The sequence below is a fragment of the Pygoscelis adeliae genome, unplaced genomic scaffold, assembly GCF_000699105.1.
Source record: "Pygoscelis adeliae isolate BGI_AS28 unplaced genomic scaffold, ASM69910v1 Scaffold318, whole genome shotgun sequence".
Lineage (NCBI taxonomy): Eukaryota > Metazoa > Chordata > Aves > Sphenisciformes > Spheniscidae > Pygoscelis > Pygoscelis adeliae.
In genome coordinates this window covers 2,880,115-2,903,797 of record NW_008825430.1, presented here as the reverse complement: position 1 = coordinate 2,903,797, position 23,683 = coordinate 2,880,115, and the positions used below count along the sequence as shown (strand labels likewise).

Sequence of the window (23,683 nt, the reverse complement as noted above, 5' to 3'; positions counted from 1 at the left end):
CCTGAATCGTGGCAAGGGGAGGGGGGAAAAAAAAACCACCAACCGAACCAGACGAAGTACCTTCGTGAAGGGAATACGCAAAGGACATTCCGGAGCAGAGTCCTGAGCGCTTCCGGGTAAAATACATCCATAAAATGCACGAATACAAGAAGCGGGTTTCTGCTTGATAGAGCTTCTTGTGAGGAATAAATGGCCGAGTTAAGGGAAAAAGTAAGCGAGCCTATATCTGAGTTTGACAGAGCTGAAACTACCAAACATGTCTCTACAGAGCCATCTTGCTAGAGCTTCCTAGATTCAATCTTTATTTTAATTATTTACTCTTTCCAGATTTATGTTCATTATGCTATGTAACAATTTGTTCCACTTTACAAAAATTTTATTTCTGGGATTAATCCACGTAATCCCTTTGTATTTTCTGAAGAGTTGCTCTTCACCATTAAAACTCAACACGTAACGTACGGTATCGTGAGGACGGCCATTACGGTGCACAGTAAGATCTCATCTTGCAAACGGAGGACACGAACCGAGAACTTGTGCAGAGTGTCGCTGCCTTCCGCGCGGGTCCATCCACAGCGGCAGGACCACCAGCTCAGCGTAACCTTTGCCTAGATGCCTGCAACATTACTTGTGCTCTGCGACTTAAGTTTTCACGGGGTTGCAGCCAAGAAAATCATAGGTGCCATGGATCATATGGGAAAGGGAGAGGGTGAAGTTGTAATCCCAGTTAAATTTAACTACAGGATTTCTGTTAACTTCAGCGAGGGCAAGGTTTTATTACAAATGAAGAGAACAGGAGGGCTGCTGCAGCACCCTAATTGACACAGAAACCTCATCTCAACCGGAGATGCTGCAGCAGTTGCGCGCTTCATACGCACTTCTGCATCCCAGCACTTTTCTTGATGAGATTAAGTGGTCAGCAGAACTAAGACAAGCGTTCACAACCCTAGGAAGCCACCTCAAGGTAGTAGCACAGATTAATTTGAGGTTACGGTGTTATGTTCCCAGGGGCTTTTACACAATGACACTTGTTATTTCAACACAAGAAGTCACGAAAGTAGAACTGGGGATTAAGCTGGTTATATCAAGAGCTTTCAGCTGATGCAATGAAACAGCATTTCATCAGTCATTGATGAACTTAAATGAGAGATGTAAATCTACAGATAAATAATTATGAAACATAAGCCACCTAATCTCCATAAATCAAACAACAAATCTCTACCGAGTGAAATGTATTTTATTCCCCATAGTTGAATGTGTCGTGCTTGTTTGTGCAAAATTAGGTTGACTCCTTTAAAACGTAGTCGCTTTTCATCTCCCAAGTAATGTGGGAGAACTTGCCTGACTGGACAGAAAACAGTGAAAAAATCCCACTGAAACAACAAGAACAATTGTTGTCTTGTATTAGCGCACCAGCATTTTAGTGTGGAATGCAGCTTAATTTGTCCAAATTGGTGCTGACCACGGAATATATATTATGACATTTGCTTAAGATAGTTGCTGTATTTTTAAACAATAATGACTCATTATGGCAAGGCTGTTCATTATGAAATCCTTCTTTTGTTCCCAAGATACATACCAACAGAAAGGTCACACTTGAAAGGGCTGTTATGCATACTTAAACAACAATAACAAGAAGTTCTAAGATCTAAATTGGGCAGTGATTAAATAGACATCAGATCTACATAAATCTATACAATATACATAATACAGAAAGTCATGCTGGGTGACCCAAGCGGCCGCTCGGGTGAAAAGAACTCAAGTCTCCCATAAAATTTAACTCTGTATTATCACCAAAAAGAAAAACATACCAAAGCACTCGGAACCGGTTATGTTACGATCCTCTATCCGCAGCTATCACAACTATGCCGGGGTACCTGGTTACATCATCGTCGTCTCGATCGAGTGTTGCGTAAGGGAACTCAACAGTGTTACAGTCCTTAAGGAAGCCATAAAAAAAAATTAAAAACCCCTGCTCAATCTAAACACACGGGTAATTGCAGTAGCTGGTTTTGAATAGTCAGTCCTAAGGGTCCAGTTCTCAAATCTGGCAGTTTGTAAACAATTATTGCTACTTTTTTATTGCAATATGGAGCAAATAAGGGAGTAGTTTGGAAGCAAAAATTATGCTTGAACCTAGCGGGTGCTGACTGCAATTTCGCTAATAAGTTGTTGGGTTTATTGCTACATCTGCTGGATAGTGGAGATACCCTTCCTGAATACAGTGGAGGACACCGACCAAATGAAGAAAATCTAGGCTGACACAGAAATAAAAACTGGAGTCTAAACCAAAATATCTCAGCAGTACGGAAAGGCACTTGGTAATGACTGTATTCAGAATTAAAAATCACAGGATTACAAGCAAATCTAACAGCGTCTGTCTGGCCGCTCACGCTCTCTACTTACATAGGCTCTATTTACAGAGTCCTGCAAAACACGTAAGGATGTGATGAAGCACATCTCGCTGAAATCAAGGCAGCTTCTTCTACTGCAGGCTGAACGTACGTATACGCTCAATCGCACTGGCATGGAAGTATGAAATAAGGGTTGCTCAGTGACCCCCCCCGCCTCCAGCCCCGAGGTCTAAGCAGGCTGAGGCTGAGCTCCGTGGCAGCACCGCCTGAATGTGGACCGCAACAGCACTAGCGGGTTTGGAGGCTGCCACGGTGAGCAAATGGGAGAGGCAGCAGGGATGAAGTTGACTCCAAAATGACAGTTTTACTGGACTGGGACTAAAATCTTCAGCATAATTTTAGAAAAAGACAAGTACAGAAAGCAAAGTGTATCTTGGCAAATAAACATTTGTATCTGATGTGGGGAGATACGACATGTAGCGTCCTGCACAGGCAGCCAAGAGCAGGCGCAACGGGGAGCATACTGCAACCGAAGTGGGAAGGCGAGCTGGGAACTAGCCCACAAAGCTCAGAATCGCAATTCTGATAGCAACACGCAATTACTACCTGGCAGCAGCCAGAGCGAGCCCAGTACTCCCACTGAGAGCAGCTGCAACGAGGCAGTGGGGCCAACCAGGGCAGATCCTGCCTTGCAACTCTTTGTAATACGGCCAGGAAGGGATTAGCCTTTACTCTTGCTGTAATGCTTACAGTTATTACATCTAAAATTTAGTGCTAAATATGCAATTACTGTAACGCAGATGCAGTTTGCAATCTACCTTTCCACAGATTTAGAAGCATTTAATCTCCCGATAATCCTTTCTGTCAATATCTTAATTAACACTTAACTATGACTAGCTGTAATGTAGTATTTTACCTAGTCCTCTAATCTGGTTCTAAAACATTTTCAGCACTTTGAAAATAACAAAGTAACAGCTAAACTTTTCTTTTTAAAGTCAGTATTAACATCTATATATGGAAATTTAGTTCAAATAACTGCTGTATTTTCGAGAAAGCAAGGTGTATTCTCCAGAGTGATGTCATTTTACTCTTAATCCATATATACACAGTTCCTGCTCAGGTAAATTAATTCACCTCTCAAAAAAAAAAAAAAGTAAATGTGAAAATACAATCTTCAAATACAGACATAATGTTTTACAGCTGACAACTGAGTAATTACAAAAATCACAGTGTTTATTTACAGACTGCAATTCAAATACCTTCATTATATTATTCTGCCAGGTGCATTTCAGCTGCCTTGCCTTGGTTTTTTTTCCCCAGTATATTTCTAACCCTATTTAAAATGAAAGAAAAATGAAATCCTCACTACATTATGGTTTCAGATCCAATCCATTAGAGAAGGACTTTGAGGTGAGAAAAGAATGCATTCTTCCAAAGTATGTTTGATAAATAATAATAATAAAAGAAATATCTAAAATGCATGCAGACATAGCACCCACATCCTCCCAGATTTCATTTGCATGATGTTCAATTTTAATGCATAAGCTGCCAGCAACTTAAAAGAGGGGTTTATATATACACAGCTTAATCACTATTGTAATCTTACGTAAGATTACAACAGCCAGTAAAATGTTCTTTTGCAAGCAGTGTTACTGGTACTAGCGAAGGTGCCAGTTTGTCTTGCACCAACAGCAACAAAAGGTGTATAAAAACATCCAAAAAGTTGTGAAAAGCGTGGCTCTGACAATTAATGACAATTGCAGAAATTCAGTGATTGGAACTCAGATTGGAGAATGCAGTGCGGCTGCTTAGCACTTCTTCAACAACCTGCAGGGCAATAATGTTGTTTGAAAAAAAAAATTCGTTCACCCTCTTCCTTCAACTGCTTGTTCACTTTTCCTGAGGAGGTAGAAATGACACCAGAGCCAGAGCTACCAGGGACTAAGTGGGCTATAGCAACTATTAGCAATTTCTGCTGCAGTTGTATGACAACACAGCTCCTCCCTACTTCCCCGCAGAAAATTCTCATCTTCCAGGTTAAGAATTATGAGAACTCAGAAGAGGGGTAGAATCCCTTAGGGATTATATAAATCTTCATTATGTGCCTAGAGCACAGATGCTAAGGCACTGTATGCATGAGTAAGAACTAAAGCATGCCAAAACACACAACGATTTATTAGAGGTAGACTGACACTTTCGGTCTAAAAACACACTGCTAGCCCTCACTACTCAAACCTTCACTAGTTGGACTAGTCCTACTACAATTAGTCGTTCACAACAAAAAGATAAAACAAGGGAACTAGATGGATAGGACAAGATTTACTGCAGTATTCCCATTTCCTTGAAAAATCCAAACATACCTCCCCAACAGACATAGCTGGGATGGGAAAGGTTACATCGGTTACAACAGACAAAGGCAAGACGACTTTTTTTTTTTTTTTAAGCGGTACTAAGTTTACGCACAGTTCTTTTTTTCCCTCCTTTAGAAGAGAATAGTTGTTCCTTCCCACAGCAAGGGTGCAGGAAGTGGCAGAGAAAGGAAACATGCTGAAATAGCTGCCGCCGTCCCCTGTCCCCACGGGAAGGAGAACCTTGAAATAGCTGCCACCGTCCCCTGTCCCCACGGGAAGGAGAACCTTGCAAGACTGGCTATCCAAATTAAAGTCTTTGGATCTGTAGATAAGGGTCCCAATTACTGTGCAGTATTATTAAGTTCAATTTCACATCACCAGATCTTAGTGGAATTTTCAAAGTAAAAACTATGTTACATATATCACAACACTGTAAGGAAACAAAATATGAACAATGTGTGTTAGTAAATGTTATCTACAGAGTTTATGAAGGAAAAAACTTTGCCTTTGCTTAAAAACTAAGTTCAATTGAGATTCATATTTTACTATTATTTTAAGTGGATAAATTAGAAACACCTATTGGTACAAATATGTATCAGTGAAGGAGAAATGTTCACCCAAGATTCAGCATCACGCTACTCATGCAACACACTAAGTTTTACTGTGTAAACACTAGGAGAAAAAAAAAAAAATTGCTTGCTTTGACAACTGCAGAGCAAAATACTTTTCTAAGGGACATAACTATCCTTCAGATGAAAGTTAATTTTATCCTATTTAATTATACACTGTTACCAATTTAAATTCTGCCCTAGAACATTGAGTTTACCATGCTGTCTTGCACATACGTGATGGACATGTGCCATTTATTAGGCTTTTTCATTATTTTTGGGGTGGTGTTCATTGCTCTACATATGTATTTTTCCTTCTACTATAACAACAACTGTGTGTGGCACTGCTTTGTGCACCATTACACCATACCCTCCGGTTTGAAATGGAGTACTTGCAGTTATGGAAGAAGTGACCCTACACATTTTTTTCTGCATTTCTGAAACCTGCAAGAGAATTTTTCTGTCAGCTCCAGACAAGCTGCTACAGGAAGAACAGCTGCTGTCGTCAACATTGCAGCTCTATAACAGATCTGACCAGTCCCAGGATTCCGTTATTACTGAGGTCACTGTACTCGGTCCCCACTCTATACACACCGTGTCTTTTTATATAGACTGAATTTCGTCAAAAAGGCCACAGATTAGGCAAAGAGAGATAACAATCAGGGTCTGCGTTTCTGTTCCCAGGATATTGCTTGGCAAGCCTGTGTTCTCGAAGTACCAAAATAAAAAACGAGCGTATTCCTGAGAAATGCCAAATACCCACCAACATCAACTAGACAGGACTGATAATAGTTCGGCATCCTGCAAGATACAAGTCAGTTAGCAAGACTGCTAAATGTCAGCTTTTAAACTCTTCAGTATTTACGTTTAACTATTTCAAGGGGGGAAAAAAAAAAGAAAAGAAAAATCAGCAGCGCACATACCAAGGCTTAGCCTTAAAATCTCCATATTGTCCTTCATAAGTGAGGTGAGGATGAAGTAATACCTATTTTCTTTTAAAAATAACAAAAGTAAAAATCAAGTATAATGAAAGCACATCAAGAAACAAACTGTAGAATTTCTGAACTGCACTGTTTATTTTGCTGCTTGAAACCTAAGTGACAGTATGCCACTATAATTATGGGGTTTCTTCTAAACCTTTACTACACTGCAGGTACAGAAATATACGGACACATTTTTGGAGAACTGACATTTTGCAAAATGCAGCAAACATTTCAATTTATACATGAGAAAAGGAAGTGTTCAAAAGGGTATGCATTTCAAGTTATTGCAGGTTATTTCTGTGAAAGAATTTCTGCAGGTAAAACATGTTTAAATTTAACCAACAGTAACGTGTCAGTGTATTTAAAATCATGACAAAAATCTTCTCTCTGGTCATTAATTGCCCTTTGACAAATTACTAGGATGTTGTATGTTTAGGGCAAGATGTCAATACAGCATAAATCCCGTGGCATTTTGGTTTTCTTCTGGAGATTAAAGCTGTTTTTTTCTTGGGATAAATGCAGCAGCAAAACACAAACCAGCTGATCAAAAAAGCACTTCTGCCATAACTCCAATAATTTCAGGGCACACCAACCGACAGTAGTTTTGCCTTTCCCAGTTCTTTTAAGGTTTACATCACTGCACTGTTGCCTTAAGTACGTTTGTAAAAGCTTGCTTTCTGTTAAGCCAGCTTGCTGACTACAGCCTGGTTGAGAGAATTTAGTTGGTTGGTCCATTTATCTAACGCAGTATACCGTGCACCACCTCTCTTCTGATGATCCAGTTCTAGGAGCTGGTTGACTTGATCAATTCGGCCATGTATAGTGCTAGAAGTAAATAGATAAAATAACTGTAAATCGCTAATGCACATGGAAATAGGAGCTAACAATAAATCAGAAGTCAAATAAGAGGTTGTCTTATACAAGAGAGCACAAAGTCCATTTCAGAATTCAGCACTTTTATAATATATTGTCCTGGGTAATGCTGCCTATTTAGTTATCATCATGACTGGAAATCAAGTGAACTAATTCATTGGGCAATGCATATTTTATCTGCCTAGCTATGACCCACATATAAAGTCTGAAGCAATATGAGGTAAACAGTTCTTGAAAGTCGAAGAATCATGAAAAATGTAGATTTATGTAAAAAGAAATTAAAATATAAACCCACGTATGGATTATATTTTCTGAGTAGATATAACAAGTTACCCTCCAAAAGAACATTTTACAAACTGTAGTTAATTTTTTCCAGTCAAGGAGAGCAGACTACTATCTGTCGACTTGAAAATGTACTCAGAAATATACATGGGTATAGCAGCAATTGCTAAGAGTAATAATTTTCATAATTTCATAATAATTCAAGTAATTTATTACGTAATTCAAAATTAAAGTAAAAAAAATGCCACTCAATCTCTCTGCATAATTTTCTTGGCTCACGTCTTACAAATATACTTTACTGCTCATAAGCCAAGCAAATCCAAACAAAGTCAGCGTCATTACCTTTTGGTTCTAGAATCAACCGATATTGTCACAATGCACAAAAATATCGTTTTGTTGCTTCTTGTATACTTTGATTATTTTAAAGTAATCAAAGATCAGTAATCAAGAATAAAGTACATACTTATCCAATATGCACTGCACAAGCAAGCTTTCCACATCAGCTACATCTATGTTTAACTCCTAGAAGAAAAAGAAAACTCATTATGCTGCTACTCTGTTTTGCAACATTAAATCCTTCCAATCCTTATTTTCATATACAGAATTTGGTTTCATTTCTGTTTCTTACTGTTCAAAAGCATCAATTCAATAATGATCTATCAAGCAAAAGAACTCCACCCGAAGTATATATGGCCAATGATCAAGAGATCAGTAACCTCTCAGAAAAGGCTGAAGAGGCTAAAGCAAAATTTTTGGAAGCTCCAGAAATGAGTTCCTCTGCTGACCTACTGGGGGGAAAAAAAAAAGCCAACCACAAAAAGCCCCAGGAAATAAAATAAGACAATAATTATCAGAAAAGAATGGGTCTGTACTCAAAACCATTTAGAAGGCTAATTGCATCTTCCAGCTCAAGCAAGTTCTACAAATGTTAAGGCTAGCTTCAAAAAAAAAGCATACAGAGTTCTAAAGAGAATTTAAGGATAAAAAATAGGCATCTCTAATACTTCATGATATATTTTGGACGCTGTGAATTTTTGCAAGAAAAATCACAGACTCACAGGAGATGGAAATAGTCATCTATTGTCATTGGTTTTTGATTTTGTTCTTTCCAGATTAGGGAATGAAATCAGTGATTCTAGTTTAATAGTTGGTTTGTTCTATTAACACAGTTCTGTAACTCGTACAACATGGACATTTGAAGAGATCTTTTGAACAAAAGGAATTAAAATTTGGATTTTTAGGTTCATAAAATTTACATTCATAATTACATTCTGAATTATACAAATTTCTCTTTTTAAATTTCTCTTCAGAAAAGTGCTTTTCTACACCAGGCAGAATATGGTAATTGAATATTTTAGAAGTATATCATAGTACATACTGTAAAAACTGTTGGGACGGCACTTGAAATTTACATTTTTGCACTGCAAAGCTGCCAGCAGTGCATCAGTACTACTTTATGCTTTAGATTATATTTTAGATGTTCTATTTCTGGAAGCGCTGTATTTATTTAAGAGCTTTTATTCACGATTAATCATTTACTTAAGCAAATGCAAGGCTCCACTGACACATACCTTAGAAATAAAAGGAATATGTATTCTTGTGTAAGGCTTAATTAATTTTATAAGCACTTGTGTTCTAATGTTTCGCAAAAGCTCTGTAAGAGAAGAAAAAATAAATACTGTAAAACAACAGTACTGAAATAAAGATGCAATACAGCTCCATATAGAAAGTTATCCCAAATACCATGATCTTTTAAGGTAGTAATTCAAGTGAGGTGGGGAAGCACAGCAAAATAAAAGGACCCTCTTTTTCCAGGGATCAAAGCAATACGTAACCCCGAAGACGGACAGATAGAGTTGAAAACTGTTTAAACATGAAGCAACGTATTCCCCGGTAAAAATTTAAATTACTCAAACTAACTGGATAAATCATACTGATTATTGCATCGTATGTCTGCCCCTCTAATTTATGGCTGGAATGCTTGCCTTGTACAAAAGTGAAAAGAGGTATTCTTAAGGGTCTGAAACTTAAGTCTGCATGCATTTAACTTCATGGGGAATATTCACATTTTAACTTAAAAAGATCAGGGCCTAATGGTATAATTATGATGAGGAACTGAAGAAGTAGAAAACAAAGTCTGCATGAAGTGGCTGATTTTGCTTAGGTAAGATAGTGCAGCCATTGTTTTAGAAATTTTTACATTATTAAAGAAAATCTGGATAAAATGAAAGCATAAATTACAATTGTAAATTAACAGAAAAAGAGCTAGATCCATTTTTACCTAACTAGTTACACAAGGACTGTTGTTTATATAATGAAAAATAATACTGAAGACCAGATTATGTAACTCAATAAAATTAAGGAGATTAAAACTATGAGGCAAGATATGTAAACATTATAACCACAAACACACATTCTGTATCGCTACAGAGTGAAAAAGATGAGAATGTCTTTTTTTTCCCCTGGATATCACTAGCAGACTATTATCATATAAGGGGTGAAACTCAAATTTTCTTCAATCCTTTGATTCAACTGTCCTCCTTCTCTTGCTTTCCAGTTCCGTCACACTTCTTCCTTAAGCATCCGTCTCTCTAATCTTAGAGAGTCTCCCTACAAGACTTTGAAGCTTACCAGTAGTCGACATGTAACAGCAGTAGAGGGGTTATATTTAGTTTCCCCTGCTGTTTGCCATGTTCTTTTTTACAAACACGAAGTGTATGAAAACCAGGTCTCAGGATTTAACTTTTCTTTCATGTAACTATCCAGCTAAATGATATTGCAATGCCACAGTAAGCCCTACTCTTGATGAGATCAGTAGTTATCTGAAAAGCTAGACACTATATTCAAGTGCAGAGACTTTCAAATTCTCAGATACATGACAATTGGAGGGGGTAACTTTATTTTGTCGTGTTAATGGCACGGAAAGGCACGTGTCAGTGTGTTCCCCTGTTTTATTAAGTATAGGTACTATAAATCCAAACATTGTTTTCAACATATACATTAGAATTACGTATCTTGTAACATATTTTATTACTACACATGTATTAATGCAACCTTCATTACATTGTCTACATATTTTGTCTTTAATCTGAAGCAGAAAATTAACCTTATAAACTAGCAAACATCTAACTGCTGAGACTGACACAAACAACCTTTACAAGCTGTTTGTGTAAGGGTTGCCCTCATTTAATCCTTCCAATGGAAAAAAAAAACGCCACTCAAAATATTCAGTGCCTAACACTACCATAGAAATTATCTTAGAATATCCACTCTTGCTAGAGCTTTCTCCATCATTCCTGCAATTCTTCACAGTCATTCTACATGCCTGGATGCATGTTGGTCTTGACCAACTTCTACAGAACTTCAAAACAGTAAAGGAATCGTCCACAAGTAATTACAAAGAACTCTCATTCCGCCAAGAAGAAAAATAAACCAGGGGGAAAAAAAAAGCTTACCAAGTAGTGAAAACAAGAAGGATAAAAAGGATTAAAATAGCCTGTAAAAATACCTTCAATGTGCTCCCTTATGAAGGGATCGTCCATGATGTTGCTGTGATTTGTTTTCAGAATCTTCTCAAATTCAGTGATGTCGTTATTCTGATAGGCACTTCAGAAAAAACAAGAGACTGAATTATTAGTTTTAAAAGTTAAACAGACTCGCAAGACTGTGCCCTACATCTTCTGAAAAACCCTGTATTAAGTGTTGGTGGCAAATCATTATATTCAGGATCTCTATAAGGAAAAACTATTCCAAGATGAGATGCAACAGAAACGACCTTTCTCCTATTTCAATTTTAGTAGCATTGACAAAAGTTTAGTATGAACATTTAGGTATTCCACAAGTGCACTCTAGTTTCAAAACTTTTGTTCTTTAAGTTATTCTTTAAAAAAGCCTAGAGCCTAAAAATAGCCAATTTTGAAAAGTATCATTACTTGATTTTTGGCTTCAGGAAGCCATACTTTATGGAAAAATAAGAGCTACAAAGAGTCTTGAGGGCTGTTGCTGTTTCTAGAATGCCCGTCTTAGGCTGAATTCTAAAAATAATGGAAGACAGAAGAAATCCTGACTTCCAGGATTAACCATCAGTAATTCTGGCATAATATTACTTTTTAGATTTCTACTTTGTTATCCGAGAAAGGATTACAGAAAGAAGGTGGGTTTAGACACCTATTGTTCAGCAGTGGCACCGCAGCATCATTTAAAGGTAAGAGCTGTAACCACTGAAACAAGACCTTTTTCTTGAAATATAATGGTTTTACAATTCAAATCTATCATCTTTTTTTACAGGAACAGTCAGCTGTAATAGGGACTATCTACTAACTAATCAAACTTACACAGTAATTTAGTTATATTAAGCTACAGGCTATCAATATTTAACCTGAAAGACATAGTGTTCAATACATGCTTTCAATTTCTGTTTATTATAACATCAAACATTTTAAAAACAACATCTATTTTTCCTTCATAGTGTCTGTACATTTTCAAAGTGTTTTTAAACTGGTCAAAAAAAGTCATCCTTTATTATCAGTAAAATGGGCAAGAAAAAGACCCGTTAAATTCAAGGTGGAACTTGAGCAGTTTATAAATGGAGTTATATGCGTGGAATGGCCTGTTCACATGAAACCAGTAAATTTTACTTCATAATTAAAAGGAATTTCAGTTAAGTATATTTTATTGTTTATTCCAGAAGTCTCTTTTTATCATATGTAAAACATTCAAGTTCCCAATGTACAGCATAGGAAGAATTAAAAACATACTTGTAATCTTTGGATTTGATTTTATCTTGTGCATATTTCTTATCTACACTGCTTTAATTGGATTATTAATTTTACAGAAGCAGTTATACTCAAATGTCAAGATAAAAGATATAAATTAGGAATATGAACAAAATCAGATTGGGTAAGGCCATCTGGAGTTCCTTCTGCCTCAAATTCACATGAAACTATGACAGTGAAGTAGAAAAGACATGTCTAAAGGGGAATTATTGGAAATAGTCCCTTAATAAACTGCCAAATCATTTATTCATCATTATGTCAATAACGGATGAACATCCTCACTTTCAGAAACAATTTGTATGCATACAATGGTACAACACCATAGCAGTATCAGAGCAAGGTTTGTTCCAACATGAGATCAGCTGTGTATTTCAAAATGTGAGCCAGCATTACTTCTTACGTAATGAAGAGATGAGAAAAGTTTACCTACGCCTCGTTCCTTTTTTTTTTTAACTTGATAAAGCAAAGGCAGGATAGAGTGGATGGAATAGGTTAGCTTCAAAGCACAGTATACAAAAACTGCCTCAGTTCAATTTATTTTGCCTGATGATCTTAATACACTGAAAGTTCTCACATCACAGTTGCCTCTAAGAGGTAATGAAACCCTCTTTTGATTTTCATGTATGTTTGAAGGATGGGGGAGATCACTTGAGTTTTGTATTCCTAAATTATGAAACTCCTTTAGTAATCATGACATGTCCATGCATCCAATTATTCTATTGGCTTTGGTATGAGATGTCAATCATCTCAGTTTCTCATATATAATCAGCCAAACCCTAAAAGAGCAGCTGCAGTACAAGGTGGGCGGACTTTACTTAAGGGAAGAAATGAGGGTTTTGCCACTGCATAAGAAATTCAGTATAGCAGAAGATAACAGCATGTTTCTGTACCCCTACCTGGTATAGTATAGATACTTTGGTATGTCATAGTAAATGAAAGTTTCTTTAAGAAAAACAACCAACCTACAAGTATTTGCCCAATATTTATGAAATAACTGTGTTAGCTGTGCAGAGAAAAGCCATCTCCAAAAATATTCCATTTCTGGTTTGGACACTACATCTTTTTGTTTTTTGTTCTCTTCTCCAGAAAAATTAAAAATCTTACCTTACTAAATTCGTCATTGCTAGAATCTCTGGATCATTTTTGTATGGTTTAGCCTACACAGAACAGAAAGCACAATATGCATGTTTAGATTTTAAATATTTTTCTCCATTTTTGTCTTTTGGGAAATTTCCCTATGAATTCAGAAAGGGGGGGGGACACGGACGGGCGACTGAAAAAAAACCCAAAATACCTCCTGAGAGTCAAATGGATTTATTCCAGATTTCATGAGCATGTTTGCTAAGACCAAGTATTTTAAGCAAGTGGTTCTTCTGGGGCTCCCTGATTCATCATAATTCTTGAATGCTTCGAAAAAATCAGTATGTGCCTTTTCAAACTCTCCTTCTCTTAAGTGCATTTTGCCTCCACATTCTGCAAAGAAAACACAGATGAAGAGAAAAGGAACACTGCGTGCTTGTTGCTGACTACAATAATTGCACTCAGAAGCTCCATGCTATTTCTAAATAGATTACTGAAATATTTTCAGGAGTCTTTTCATTCTCTGAAATTGCTAGGAAAAAAAAGCATTAGGGCCTTCACATACAACATTGCCATTTGTATAAACCCATTCCAAAGAAGGAAAAACAAAACCCAACCCACACCATAAATCTAAAAGAACACGAATCCTCACAGCCAATAATTATTTTAACCTTATGTGAAAATACTGTAAAAACTGAAATGGAATTTATCTCCTTTTCAAAGGCAACGGACTTCCTATATTTATGAAATTTTCGCTATCTGTTGAGCAAAACCACACAGAAAAATTGGGAAATACTCTGTATCTCCTTTTATTTCTGAAGTACCCACTGCTGCCTGATTGTCTGTGCAAGTGCCTATACCAGGGGAAGAGGGAAGGGACATCAGTATTCTGGAGAAAGTTCTTTCCAAGACAGACGGCATGATGTTTCCACTATAATTCATCGTTACGGGTAATAAACAATACTTTCAAACACATCTTAAAGCCCTTCAGTTCCTGATGAATTTTAGTGAGGTGAGACATCAAGCACAAATTTACAAAAGGGGATTGCAGAAATAGCAGTCCCTTCCACTAGCAGTCCTGTCAAGCCTTTGTTTTTATCCTTTGTTGCCTGCCATGGTGTCAAACAGCTCAAGTCTTCCTCTTGTTCTCCTATTGCTTCTCTCCTACACTGTATGTAGCCAACTGTCCTGCCCTTCCGACCAGTGCATCTGGTACTTAGGCACCGGAACAGCAGAGCTGAAGTCCTACAGGAGGCAAACGTTAAATGATGAGACCGTAGCCACTGCATTTGTAGTCCTTTATTCACATACGGTTTGTCTGCCTCTGAATCCACAGGATCCTCTGTCTTTATAGTTGGAACTGGAAAAAACATTAATTACCAGATTTTCATAAAACTAATCTATGCAACAGAAGTTAAATGAAAAATTCAAGATTAACTTGCCTCTGATAACTCCCATGATCAGTGGATGAGGAATGGCTGACTTGATGTGCAATGACTGTTCATATAGTGCTTTAAGTTTTTTGTTATTTTTCTGTGCTGTATACATTTGAATTTCCAAAGCATAGATTTCCAATAGTTGAGTACCTTTTTTTAGATCATCTTCCCCATCATCAGTCTAGGATAGATTAAGTAATAAATACTGTGAAATTTTAAGAGAACAGTGATTTCAGTTTTATACTAGTAAAAAACTGATTACCAAATACTCTCAGTAATTTCCTGTCAGAAATAAGGATATTCCTAAAGCTTTACAATTTTGATATAACTACTAACACAAAAGATAATACTGGAAGAACTTATCACAGGCCAAGTTTTGAAGCCCTTTATTAAAAAAGTCAGTATTTTTGTTTAATTAAACGTCTTCCTCAGAACTTTGCCCTTTATTCTTTTCCACTTTCCTTAAACCACACTCTCAGTATGTAAATGCAATGACTGACACACATACGTGTATATATATGGAAAATACATACGACTCTTCTGCTGCCTATAACAGAACCATTTCCCAGATATTTGTAACCCATTTTCCATGCTGGAGGAAGAAAAAGGGACATAAACAAGCACAGCAGGCTGCATGGCTTTTTTTTTCCCCTTCCAAATGGGAAAGTAACAACCGTACTTTCAGTTTTGAGTAAAGCTCACTTGGAATCTTCACTCTATTTTAAAATAAATGTCTATGTATTATAGATTATTCATATATGCTTCTCATCCTTGCACCTGACTAAAAAGAAACTTAGTCAGCAGTTGTAATTTTTTAAAAATCATCTTTAAGCAAGGAATAAAACACTTAACATTTTTTTGTTCATGTTATCAAACAGATTACAAATTAAAGCAGGCACAGTATTTCTTCCCTCTGTACTAAAGCTCAGCAACATGCCTCAAAGGCCTCAGAAAGATGTAAAAAAAAAAAAAAAAACCAAAACCAAAAAAACAGTGTTGTTTACTAAGCTACAGTGATTTAGAATATAAAGGTACCTGGCATGACTGATGCAGCTGACGCAAAATCTTTTGTAACTTCCCATATTCTTCTCGTTCTAAATATAATTTGCCAAGCTGTAATGAAAAAAAAGTTGAAGTACTAAGGTCTATTCAGATTTCCCAATTATCATTTATAAGAGTTAGCTGAAGGTGTCCCAAACAAAAGCAAAAAAGTGTTATATATTTTACCTTTGTGTTTGTCTTAAACCACAATCTATCATTCTTAGCATCTTTCAGAGCTTCAAGTGTCGTTTCATAGAATTCCTGAAGCAAATCCATCTGACATAAAAAATCAGAATTCTATAATTGTAAACAGCAAATTTGTACCTGTTAATAAAGTCAATCTGAACAAACTAAAAGTGCATGCTTGAACTTCAAAATAAGAAAGGTATCTGCATCTTACTGAATGTCTGCTTTTAAATTGTAAAGAGCTTCTAAAGTAATAAAGCTAAGTACACTTGCTTTTCTTATATGAAATAGATATAATTAAAAAGTATTCACATTTTAAGATTTGCAACCATCTATCATGCTAGTGAAAAATGAAAGCCACCTTAAACAAGCCCATCTTATATACCCAAGTAATAAAATTCTTATGTTGTGTAAACACAAGACAAAACACAGGCAACACTGCTCCTACTTAAAAGAAGAAAACAAAAAATAATTTACATATCAAGAAGAAAACACTATTTACAAAGAGAGAGAAATGGTCAAAGGAAAAGATGCTTCCTCCTTTCTCTGCTACCAATGCTGTGTGAAAGAAAGCTCTCAAGCATATCAAACCGTTTCTTTGCCTAAAACTTGAAAATACAACGTCCAAAATGGAAATCAAGTGTTGAGTGTGACCTTTAACAAAGGTTCTATACACAGAATGCATTAGTATTGTTTATTGCCGTTGTTCTTTTAGGGATAACAGATCTGTGGCTATATATTGAGTTAAGATTTCCAAATTGTCCCTCCAGGTCTGGCTCCAGCTGCATTTAGACCAAACACACTGACCTCTGCCAACAAGGTATAGTCTAAGACAATCCTTTAGACCTGAAGAGCAAACCGTCATTCAACTATTAAACTTTCATTTCCTACGAGCGGCAGGACAGGAAGGATTGTGATAATGACAGAGGAGTCATCACTAAAGACCTCCAGATGCAGGTGCTACTTCCAGGTAGTCAGTTAGGGGAGCTTTCTACTCTCTGTAAAGCTTCTACAACAACACAAAAGAAAAGGAGCTGGGCTGTGTATCTATGAACATGTACCTAGCTTGCACAGTACGCTCAAAGACAGGCAGTATTTAACACCAACACTTCATTGCAAAGTTTTTCAAAGGTTCCCCTCTCCCCCCAAAGTAAAAAAAAAATTAATTACAAGTTATATTTGACAAGACACTTACAGTGTGTAGCTACTATGCTAAAAAAAAAAAAAAAAAGTATTTCCTTTACTTATTAGAATAGAAATCCCACGTAAATATTGCCAAAAAAAGACAAATTTATGGAAAGTTTTGTGTGTTGATAGAATCCATTAAATGTGGGAAATATATTTTAACATACGACAACAAATTAATACTGCAAATGTTCTCTGTTGAGATCAAAAAACGCCAAACCAACAGACTACCATACACAAAAAAGTCCATAGTTAAAAATGCAAAAATGAAAACCACGAATATGAAAGAACTGATGATCTAACCTGCTTGGAAGTAGAGATATAATCAAGAATAGAATTGATGGATTTTTCAGAGTAATTCCTTGTAACTGCACTCCGTATGTAGGTCAATAGCTGTTTATATCTGTTCATCATTTCAGGAAAGTTAGTCTAGAAGAAAAACAAAATTACATTGTAATTTTTATTTTAATGATTAAAAACTGAGTTGTATCTTGCAAATAGACATACAGAAAAGAAAGCATAACAGAAAGACTATGCAGTAGTGGTTGCTATTAGGAACTATTACGTCACCACTTTATTCATTAGCAGCAGAATCAGGAGTAACTTCAGCAAGACTGCACGGAATAGACATTTAAAATACCTATCTCAACGAAGGAAACAGAGTTGGCTATACAACTATTTGGAATGGTTGCATATGTAGCGTATAAATCTTTCACTGATTTGTTCTGGTGAAGTACACATATATAGAAACACTACTGGCTTCAATGGTATGATGCCTCAGGAAAGCAAGGACTGAGCCTCAAACTTTCAGAGAGTATCAGCTGACTACAGCAGCTATTTTGCATCCATTTTGCCTTTGACTTGCAACCACCACATAATTTCCCCGCCATGTCTGCAGTAGCCATTAAAGGCCGCAAAAGACAAGTTCTGGTAGATTTACTTGTCATAGCCATAAATTAGATTAATAGCTTAAGATCTCTGGATCAAATATATATTTATGCCATTTACTCTCAAGTGATAGCCATAATTCCTACCAATTTAAAGTTTATTTTAATCATCTGTTTCAGAGCTTTGAATCCCCATTCTCCTTTTTCACCTTCGAGCTCCAAAACCTGAAATAGAAGAAATTTTTAAACAGTATTTATAAAAGCTTTATTCAAACTTAAATTGATTTGCATCTTGTTTAAAATGTACATATCCCATACATGCCTTTTCCCCCCCTACTTTGTTCCTTACAAAGTAATGTTTCACTCTGCCCTGTTCTTCAATTTTACCCTTCCCTAATATTATTGAGAAAGTTAGTGAGGGGTAGGTATCTCATTAATTTTCACAACTTAGCTGATGTAGGGAGGGTGAATTGTTATTTATAGATGTTCTTGTTGTTATTGTCTAACACCAAACACTAAACTTTAATGCCACTATTTTTAACACCCCCTGCAAAATTGACTCAACCTACCCCTTGACTAAATTAGTCAAAAATTTACACTTCTGAATTACTATAGTTTCTTCAAAAATCAGAAAGGCTTCTAGGATTTAATGTAACACAGTTAAGGGAATCTTTTGTAAGTAAAAATTTTAGAAAGTTTTTTTTAAGTCATGTATATAATACTGTTATACATATAAATAAGCCCAGTGATGCAAGAATCTTTTTTCTTTAAAAAATTACATCTAACATACTGCTTTCTGGTGGCAGTGTGCAAACATTAAAAATTTAAAACTGACATGAAGGAAAGAAACTCTGTATCACTTAGTATTTATACATTTAAAGCTTTGGAATCAGATAGCAAACCAAATATAATACATTACATAAGACACTGGGGAAAACGCCATTTCATTTTAAAAAATGAATGGATCTGGCTTCTATAGTTGACACATGAAAACACACTTAGGACTGTTTCATTAACTTAGTAAATCCTGAAGATTAAAAACTCAGTTCTGCTATAAAATAGGACTATTCCATGTCCTATTTATGCTCCCTAAGAATGATCCTGAAAGGCACTCAGCCAGGAGTCTAAGTTGTCCAATGATAAACTTAGCACATTAGTAAGTTAAAATATAAACATTACTCTTAAAATTCCAGAAGAATAACTCAAACGGTAAGCAGATATTTTTAAATGTGAATGAATATAAAAATAAGAGATAGAATATAAAGACAGAAAACCTTCTGAAAACTGCTTAATGCCGCTTTAGGATCATCTTCCTTCAAGGCTTTGGAATTGTAGTATTGATTTTCCAGATCCACATTTGGTTCAGAATTGCTGTCCTCAGAATATTCCTACATTTTAAGGAAAAAAGAAAAAAAAATCAGAGAAAAAAAGAAAGGTTCAGAACATCTACTATTCTGCTGCAAATGGATAAAATTTAGTAAGACACATTGCTCAAACTGACACGGAATGCTTGTATATTAACAGAAAATCTTCAGTTTTAGAGCATGTAACAGGTATGGACTCTTAAGATGATTTCATCGCTCTCCCATTACCAGGCCAGCCTCACCATCCACTAACGCTTGCCTGTCAACAGACTTCTTTCTGGACTAATGAACTCATAGCTCTACCAACTTCGCCTTTATGACAAGTACAGACTGTATTATTAAAATTCTGCCAATTTTGGTGCTTTAGGACAGATGCCTAATAGCGTATGTCATTTCTGTATGGGGGAGAGAACATGCTGGCCGCTGGTCTTCTAAAAGGCCCTGTATTACATGACCTTTGCTATCTACAGAAAAGAGACTGGCTGAGTCTGAGCTGCCACACAAGTAATGATTCAGCAATGGAGGATATAAAATGCCTCCATGAATCTCTCTCCAATCTGCCTTTTTATGCCGTAACGATTCATACTTGTCTAAGGAAATTAAAAAAAAAAAAAGAATGACGATAACACCAGCTGCTTCTGTGCTGGGAAGCAGGAGATGATTGAGAAAATGCTAAAGATACTGCCAAAGAGGGTGGGGTGGGGCATAGGCACAATAATTTAATCAAATAATTACCCATCATGTACACTAGCACCAAACAAATTGAAGAATTTACTTCTACCAATTATTACTTCATTAAAAAAAAAAAAAAGTACTCTGAGGCTTTTTCTGATGGAAAAAACCTAAGCATTTTATCTTCTTTTGCTGAAGGACAATGTTGCGTGTCTGAATTACAAAACACTAACAAAACTCGAATAGTAATTTCATTTGAGGTTTACACAAGTCAAAAATATCTCACATCTCTGCACTTTCAAGCCAACTTCTCACAACAGAGTGCTTAGCTATTAGGAGATGAACTGTTTAACAGAATCTGTTTAAATCTCAAAGTTACTGTCATCAGAGTAACCTTCCCTTGTAACAATATAAACAATGCATAGTCAGGTGCCCTTCTTCTTTTACCGTACTTCATCAGGCACATTTATTCTTTTGTTCATTCATATATTGCTAATATTAATGGACTCCTTCAAAACCATGGGAAGGAATGAAAAAAAGATGAGGCAAAAGAGAAGTTTTAAATTAGCTCTCTCTTCCCTACAGTGCAAGCAAATCTTTCAAAGTTTAAGTTTTCTGAAGTTCTAATGGAAAAATTAATTATGGAAGCTCACAGTTGGCCCAAATTTTATTAAACATGGTCCTTGAGACATTTATCCTTCAACCTGCTCATGTTTCCTTCATTGTTACATGTAGGCAAGTTGCTCACGTATGTATCTATTTATACTCACATGGAGTATAGTATTTAGTGAGAATAAATGGACTTAAAAGCCTAATGAATTCCACAAACCTGTTTTTTGAATTCCCAGAGAACTATAAAACTTAGTACTGAAAGCTGCAAAGAAAACAGGAAGCAAGTGGCTTATTTCTCTGGGCAGACTTTCATTTTGGTTAGCTTGTTTTCATAAATTCTTCACCCTGTTGATCCAACATGGATGGAGCAGCTACAAGAACACGCACGTGATGTCAACAGCTGTAAGCGTATCAAGCACCTTGTGAAGATATAGGCTGCCAACGCTTAAACAACATAGCATTTAAGATACAGGTAATCAGCTGATGTCTTGTTTATACTGAACTTGAACAATGGGGAATATTTTTGGCACAAGTATCTATTTGTAAAGATAAAAGGAAAGCAAACTAAACTAATTCCTTTTAGGAAGCAATGTGCTCTGTTAGCCTAAAGCCAGAAACATCTGAATTTTCATCTTAGCTCTGGCAGTGATTCTGGATGTGGACTCATGCAGGAAGCCTTTTTTCAGATCATTTTTCTCAATGCTACTTAAATATCCCATAAAGCTATTTTCGTAATAATACATAATAAAGAATAAGTGTTAAGTCTAGAGATCATTTTTTTCCTAATGGAATCGCTTTGAAATGCATCAAAGGTAGTGCTTTATGTTCCCACAGCTATATTTTTCCTTCACTTGATGCCTATTTGCCTCACATTGAATTTAGGTTGTTGATACGGACTCAAAGCTCTAAGGGAGATAGGACTTTCCTATCTTCTTTTGATGCAGAGATGGCTTAGTGCAGTATGATACGAATGTGAGAACATTCAGCTTTTGCCAAAAGCAAAAGGAAAGAAGGAGGAAAGGAAAAGTGTGAAGCTGTCTCCTCAAAGTTCAAACTAAGAAAAAGATTCATTTCCTTCCCAGTACTGAAAACAGAAATGTTCTTTTAACAAATTCAGATACCAAACACCTAACCTCTCCTCACCCTCATTTTTAACACCCCTGCTTCCTGCCCGAACAATTTCCCCAACTCAACCTTTTTGGGTAGAAAGTTTGTTGCATCAAACAATGCAGTACCAAAATAAAAGCGCACAAAATTAGGCAGAATATCAGGTTTACAGAAAGGATTTCTAACATAACTCTAAAAATCTCTACTATACCATCTAGACCTAATATTCTGCATAGTGAAGAACACTCTGGATTATAACTTCAAGATACAAAAGCACCTGTGTGATATAGTTTAGCTCCAACTGACGTAAAAAAAAGTAACAGGCATAAGAATTTTTTTTATTAAGATCTTGGTGATATTTTTTAAATGGACATCAACACTACCAGTACAAATGAAGACAACAGAAGTCTGAGTACACAGAACTGATCTTTGAAACCCATTTAGTTCCCCCTTCCTGAGAGGATCAAAACAAGTAAGTGTGTTTTTTTTATTACTACTCATGAAACTATAAAGCCCTGATGCAGCTTTAAAAAAAAAGGTCGTTAAAAAAAGTTAAGACATTATTTAAGCATCGCTCCCTTGAAAATCTGCATGTTCTAAATGTAGTTAGTTATAAACAATCCAATCCCATCACATCACTTTTTGGGGGAAGAAAAATTACCACACAAGCTCAACTGTAACAGAGATAAAACCGCTGATGCAGCTTACTCTGCCTCGGACATCGTTCTTTCAAATAACTTCAGTAGAAGGTAAATTAGTACCAAGGAACCAATTTAATTTACAAGTCTTCATTACATTACGTATTAAGTTTTCAAAAAAATCATTTCATCTAGTAAACAGCTTTAAAACATTAAGCCTCAGCTTCTAAAATGAACACGCAGAAGACAATTCACCCCAGTCAGCTCTAATCATCCTTTCTAGGGCATGGATCCGTTTGCAGTTTCTCCAGCAGCAAAGGCAGGTTAAGAGCATCCAGCGCTCCCTGACCCTCTCTGTTCATTTCTGGTCCTAGCATCCCCTTCCCCCTTCACAGCGGTGATTCAGTATTTTATGCCGTGTGAGTCCTTGACGATGGCTGATCCGGCTTGGGTTGAGAGAACGGGCTCGCCAATGCTTCCACAGACGCAATCGTGAGGCTGGTGAGCTATGGCAGAGGAGCAGGAGAGCAGGGAGGGTAAGAAAACCAGCTGCGGTTTCAGAAAACTGCAGCAGGAGCCTCAGTCAGTGCGGTCTCCAGAGATTATACAGAGCTCTTGAAGTATGGCACCTCTCCTCACAGGCAGAACGAGGCACGTGAACCTCAGGACCATAACACGGTATCACTGACATTTAACGGTAGATTTGTGGTATTCTAGCAGATTAGAGCGGCACACTAACCTGGTGAAGTTAAACATGTACAAAGCCAAAGATATAAATATTTTGTGAAAACTACCGTTGTTTAGGTACTAATTTTCTTGTCTCCTCTCTTGCCTAAAGCACTTCCCTAACCTCTGCATCGAAAGTGGCATGATAATCTAAACTTTTGCTTCTCTGTGTACAGTTCACTAGTTGTATAGGAACCAAACTCCTACTCTGCAAACCTTTTAAAAAAAAAAAAAAAAAGGGAAAGTAGCTATACAGAGGATAACTTTCCAGACAAAAGACACAATACAAAGAGTTCTATTTCTGTAGAAATTTATCCTTCAAGGACATTGTTAACAATACTTATTACTGTCAATTTTCAATTGCTGGTAATTTTACCAAATTTCAACCATTGGGCTGACTCAAGCCATCCATTCTGTTTTTTATGAAATGCAACTGTTTCTGAGAATAAGTCTGGTACAAATTTGATTTTACTTCCGCTAACTTTGTTTCATAACCATGGCATTTAGGAGGTCTGCTAACACTAGC

General features: G+C 36.4%; 2 protein-coding genes across 2 annotated transcripts in view; both read right to left on the bottom strand.

The window, feature by feature from the left end:
- The window catches only part of SECISBP2L (SECIS binding protein 2-like), a 35,362-nt gene extending 32,905 nt beyond the window's left edge, over nt 1-2,457 (bottom strand). The window contains 3 exon segments of the mRNA XM_009330990.1: nt 61-175; nt 1,836-1,936; nt 2,404-2,457. Coding sequence (XP_009329265.1) covers nt 61-175; nt 1,836-1,936; nt 2,404-2,457 — 270 coding nt within the window.
- A 3,903-nt stretch (nt 2,458-6,360) lies between these two features.
- COPS2 (COP9 signalosome subunit 2) overlaps nt 6,361-23,683 on the bottom strand; it is a 30,408-nt gene continuing 13,085 nt past the window's right edge. The window contains exons 2-13 of the mRNA XM_009330940.1: nt 19,313-19,426; nt 18,186-18,263; nt 17,455-17,580; nt 15,967-16,056; nt 15,775-15,852; nt 14,746-14,920; nt 13,518-13,696; nt 13,328-13,380; nt 10,957-11,054; nt 9,020-9,102; nt 7,912-7,970; nt 6,361-7,118 (exon numbers count right to left, since the gene is read on the bottom strand). Coding sequence (XP_009329215.1) covers nt 6,974-7,118; nt 7,912-7,970; nt 9,020-9,102; nt 10,957-11,054; nt 13,328-13,380; nt 13,518-13,696; nt 14,746-14,920; nt 15,775-15,852; nt 15,967-16,056; nt 17,455-17,580; nt 18,186-18,209 — 1,110 coding nt within the window. The 5' untranslated portion in view covers nt 18,210-18,263; nt 19,313-19,426 and the 3' untranslated portion in view covers nt 6,361-6,973. The remainder of the gene's footprint in view (nt 7,119-7,911; nt 7,971-9,019; nt 9,103-10,956; nt 11,055-13,327; nt 13,381-13,517; nt 13,697-14,745; nt 14,921-15,774; nt 15,853-15,966; nt 16,057-17,454; nt 17,581-18,185; nt 18,264-19,312; nt 19,427-23,683) is intronic.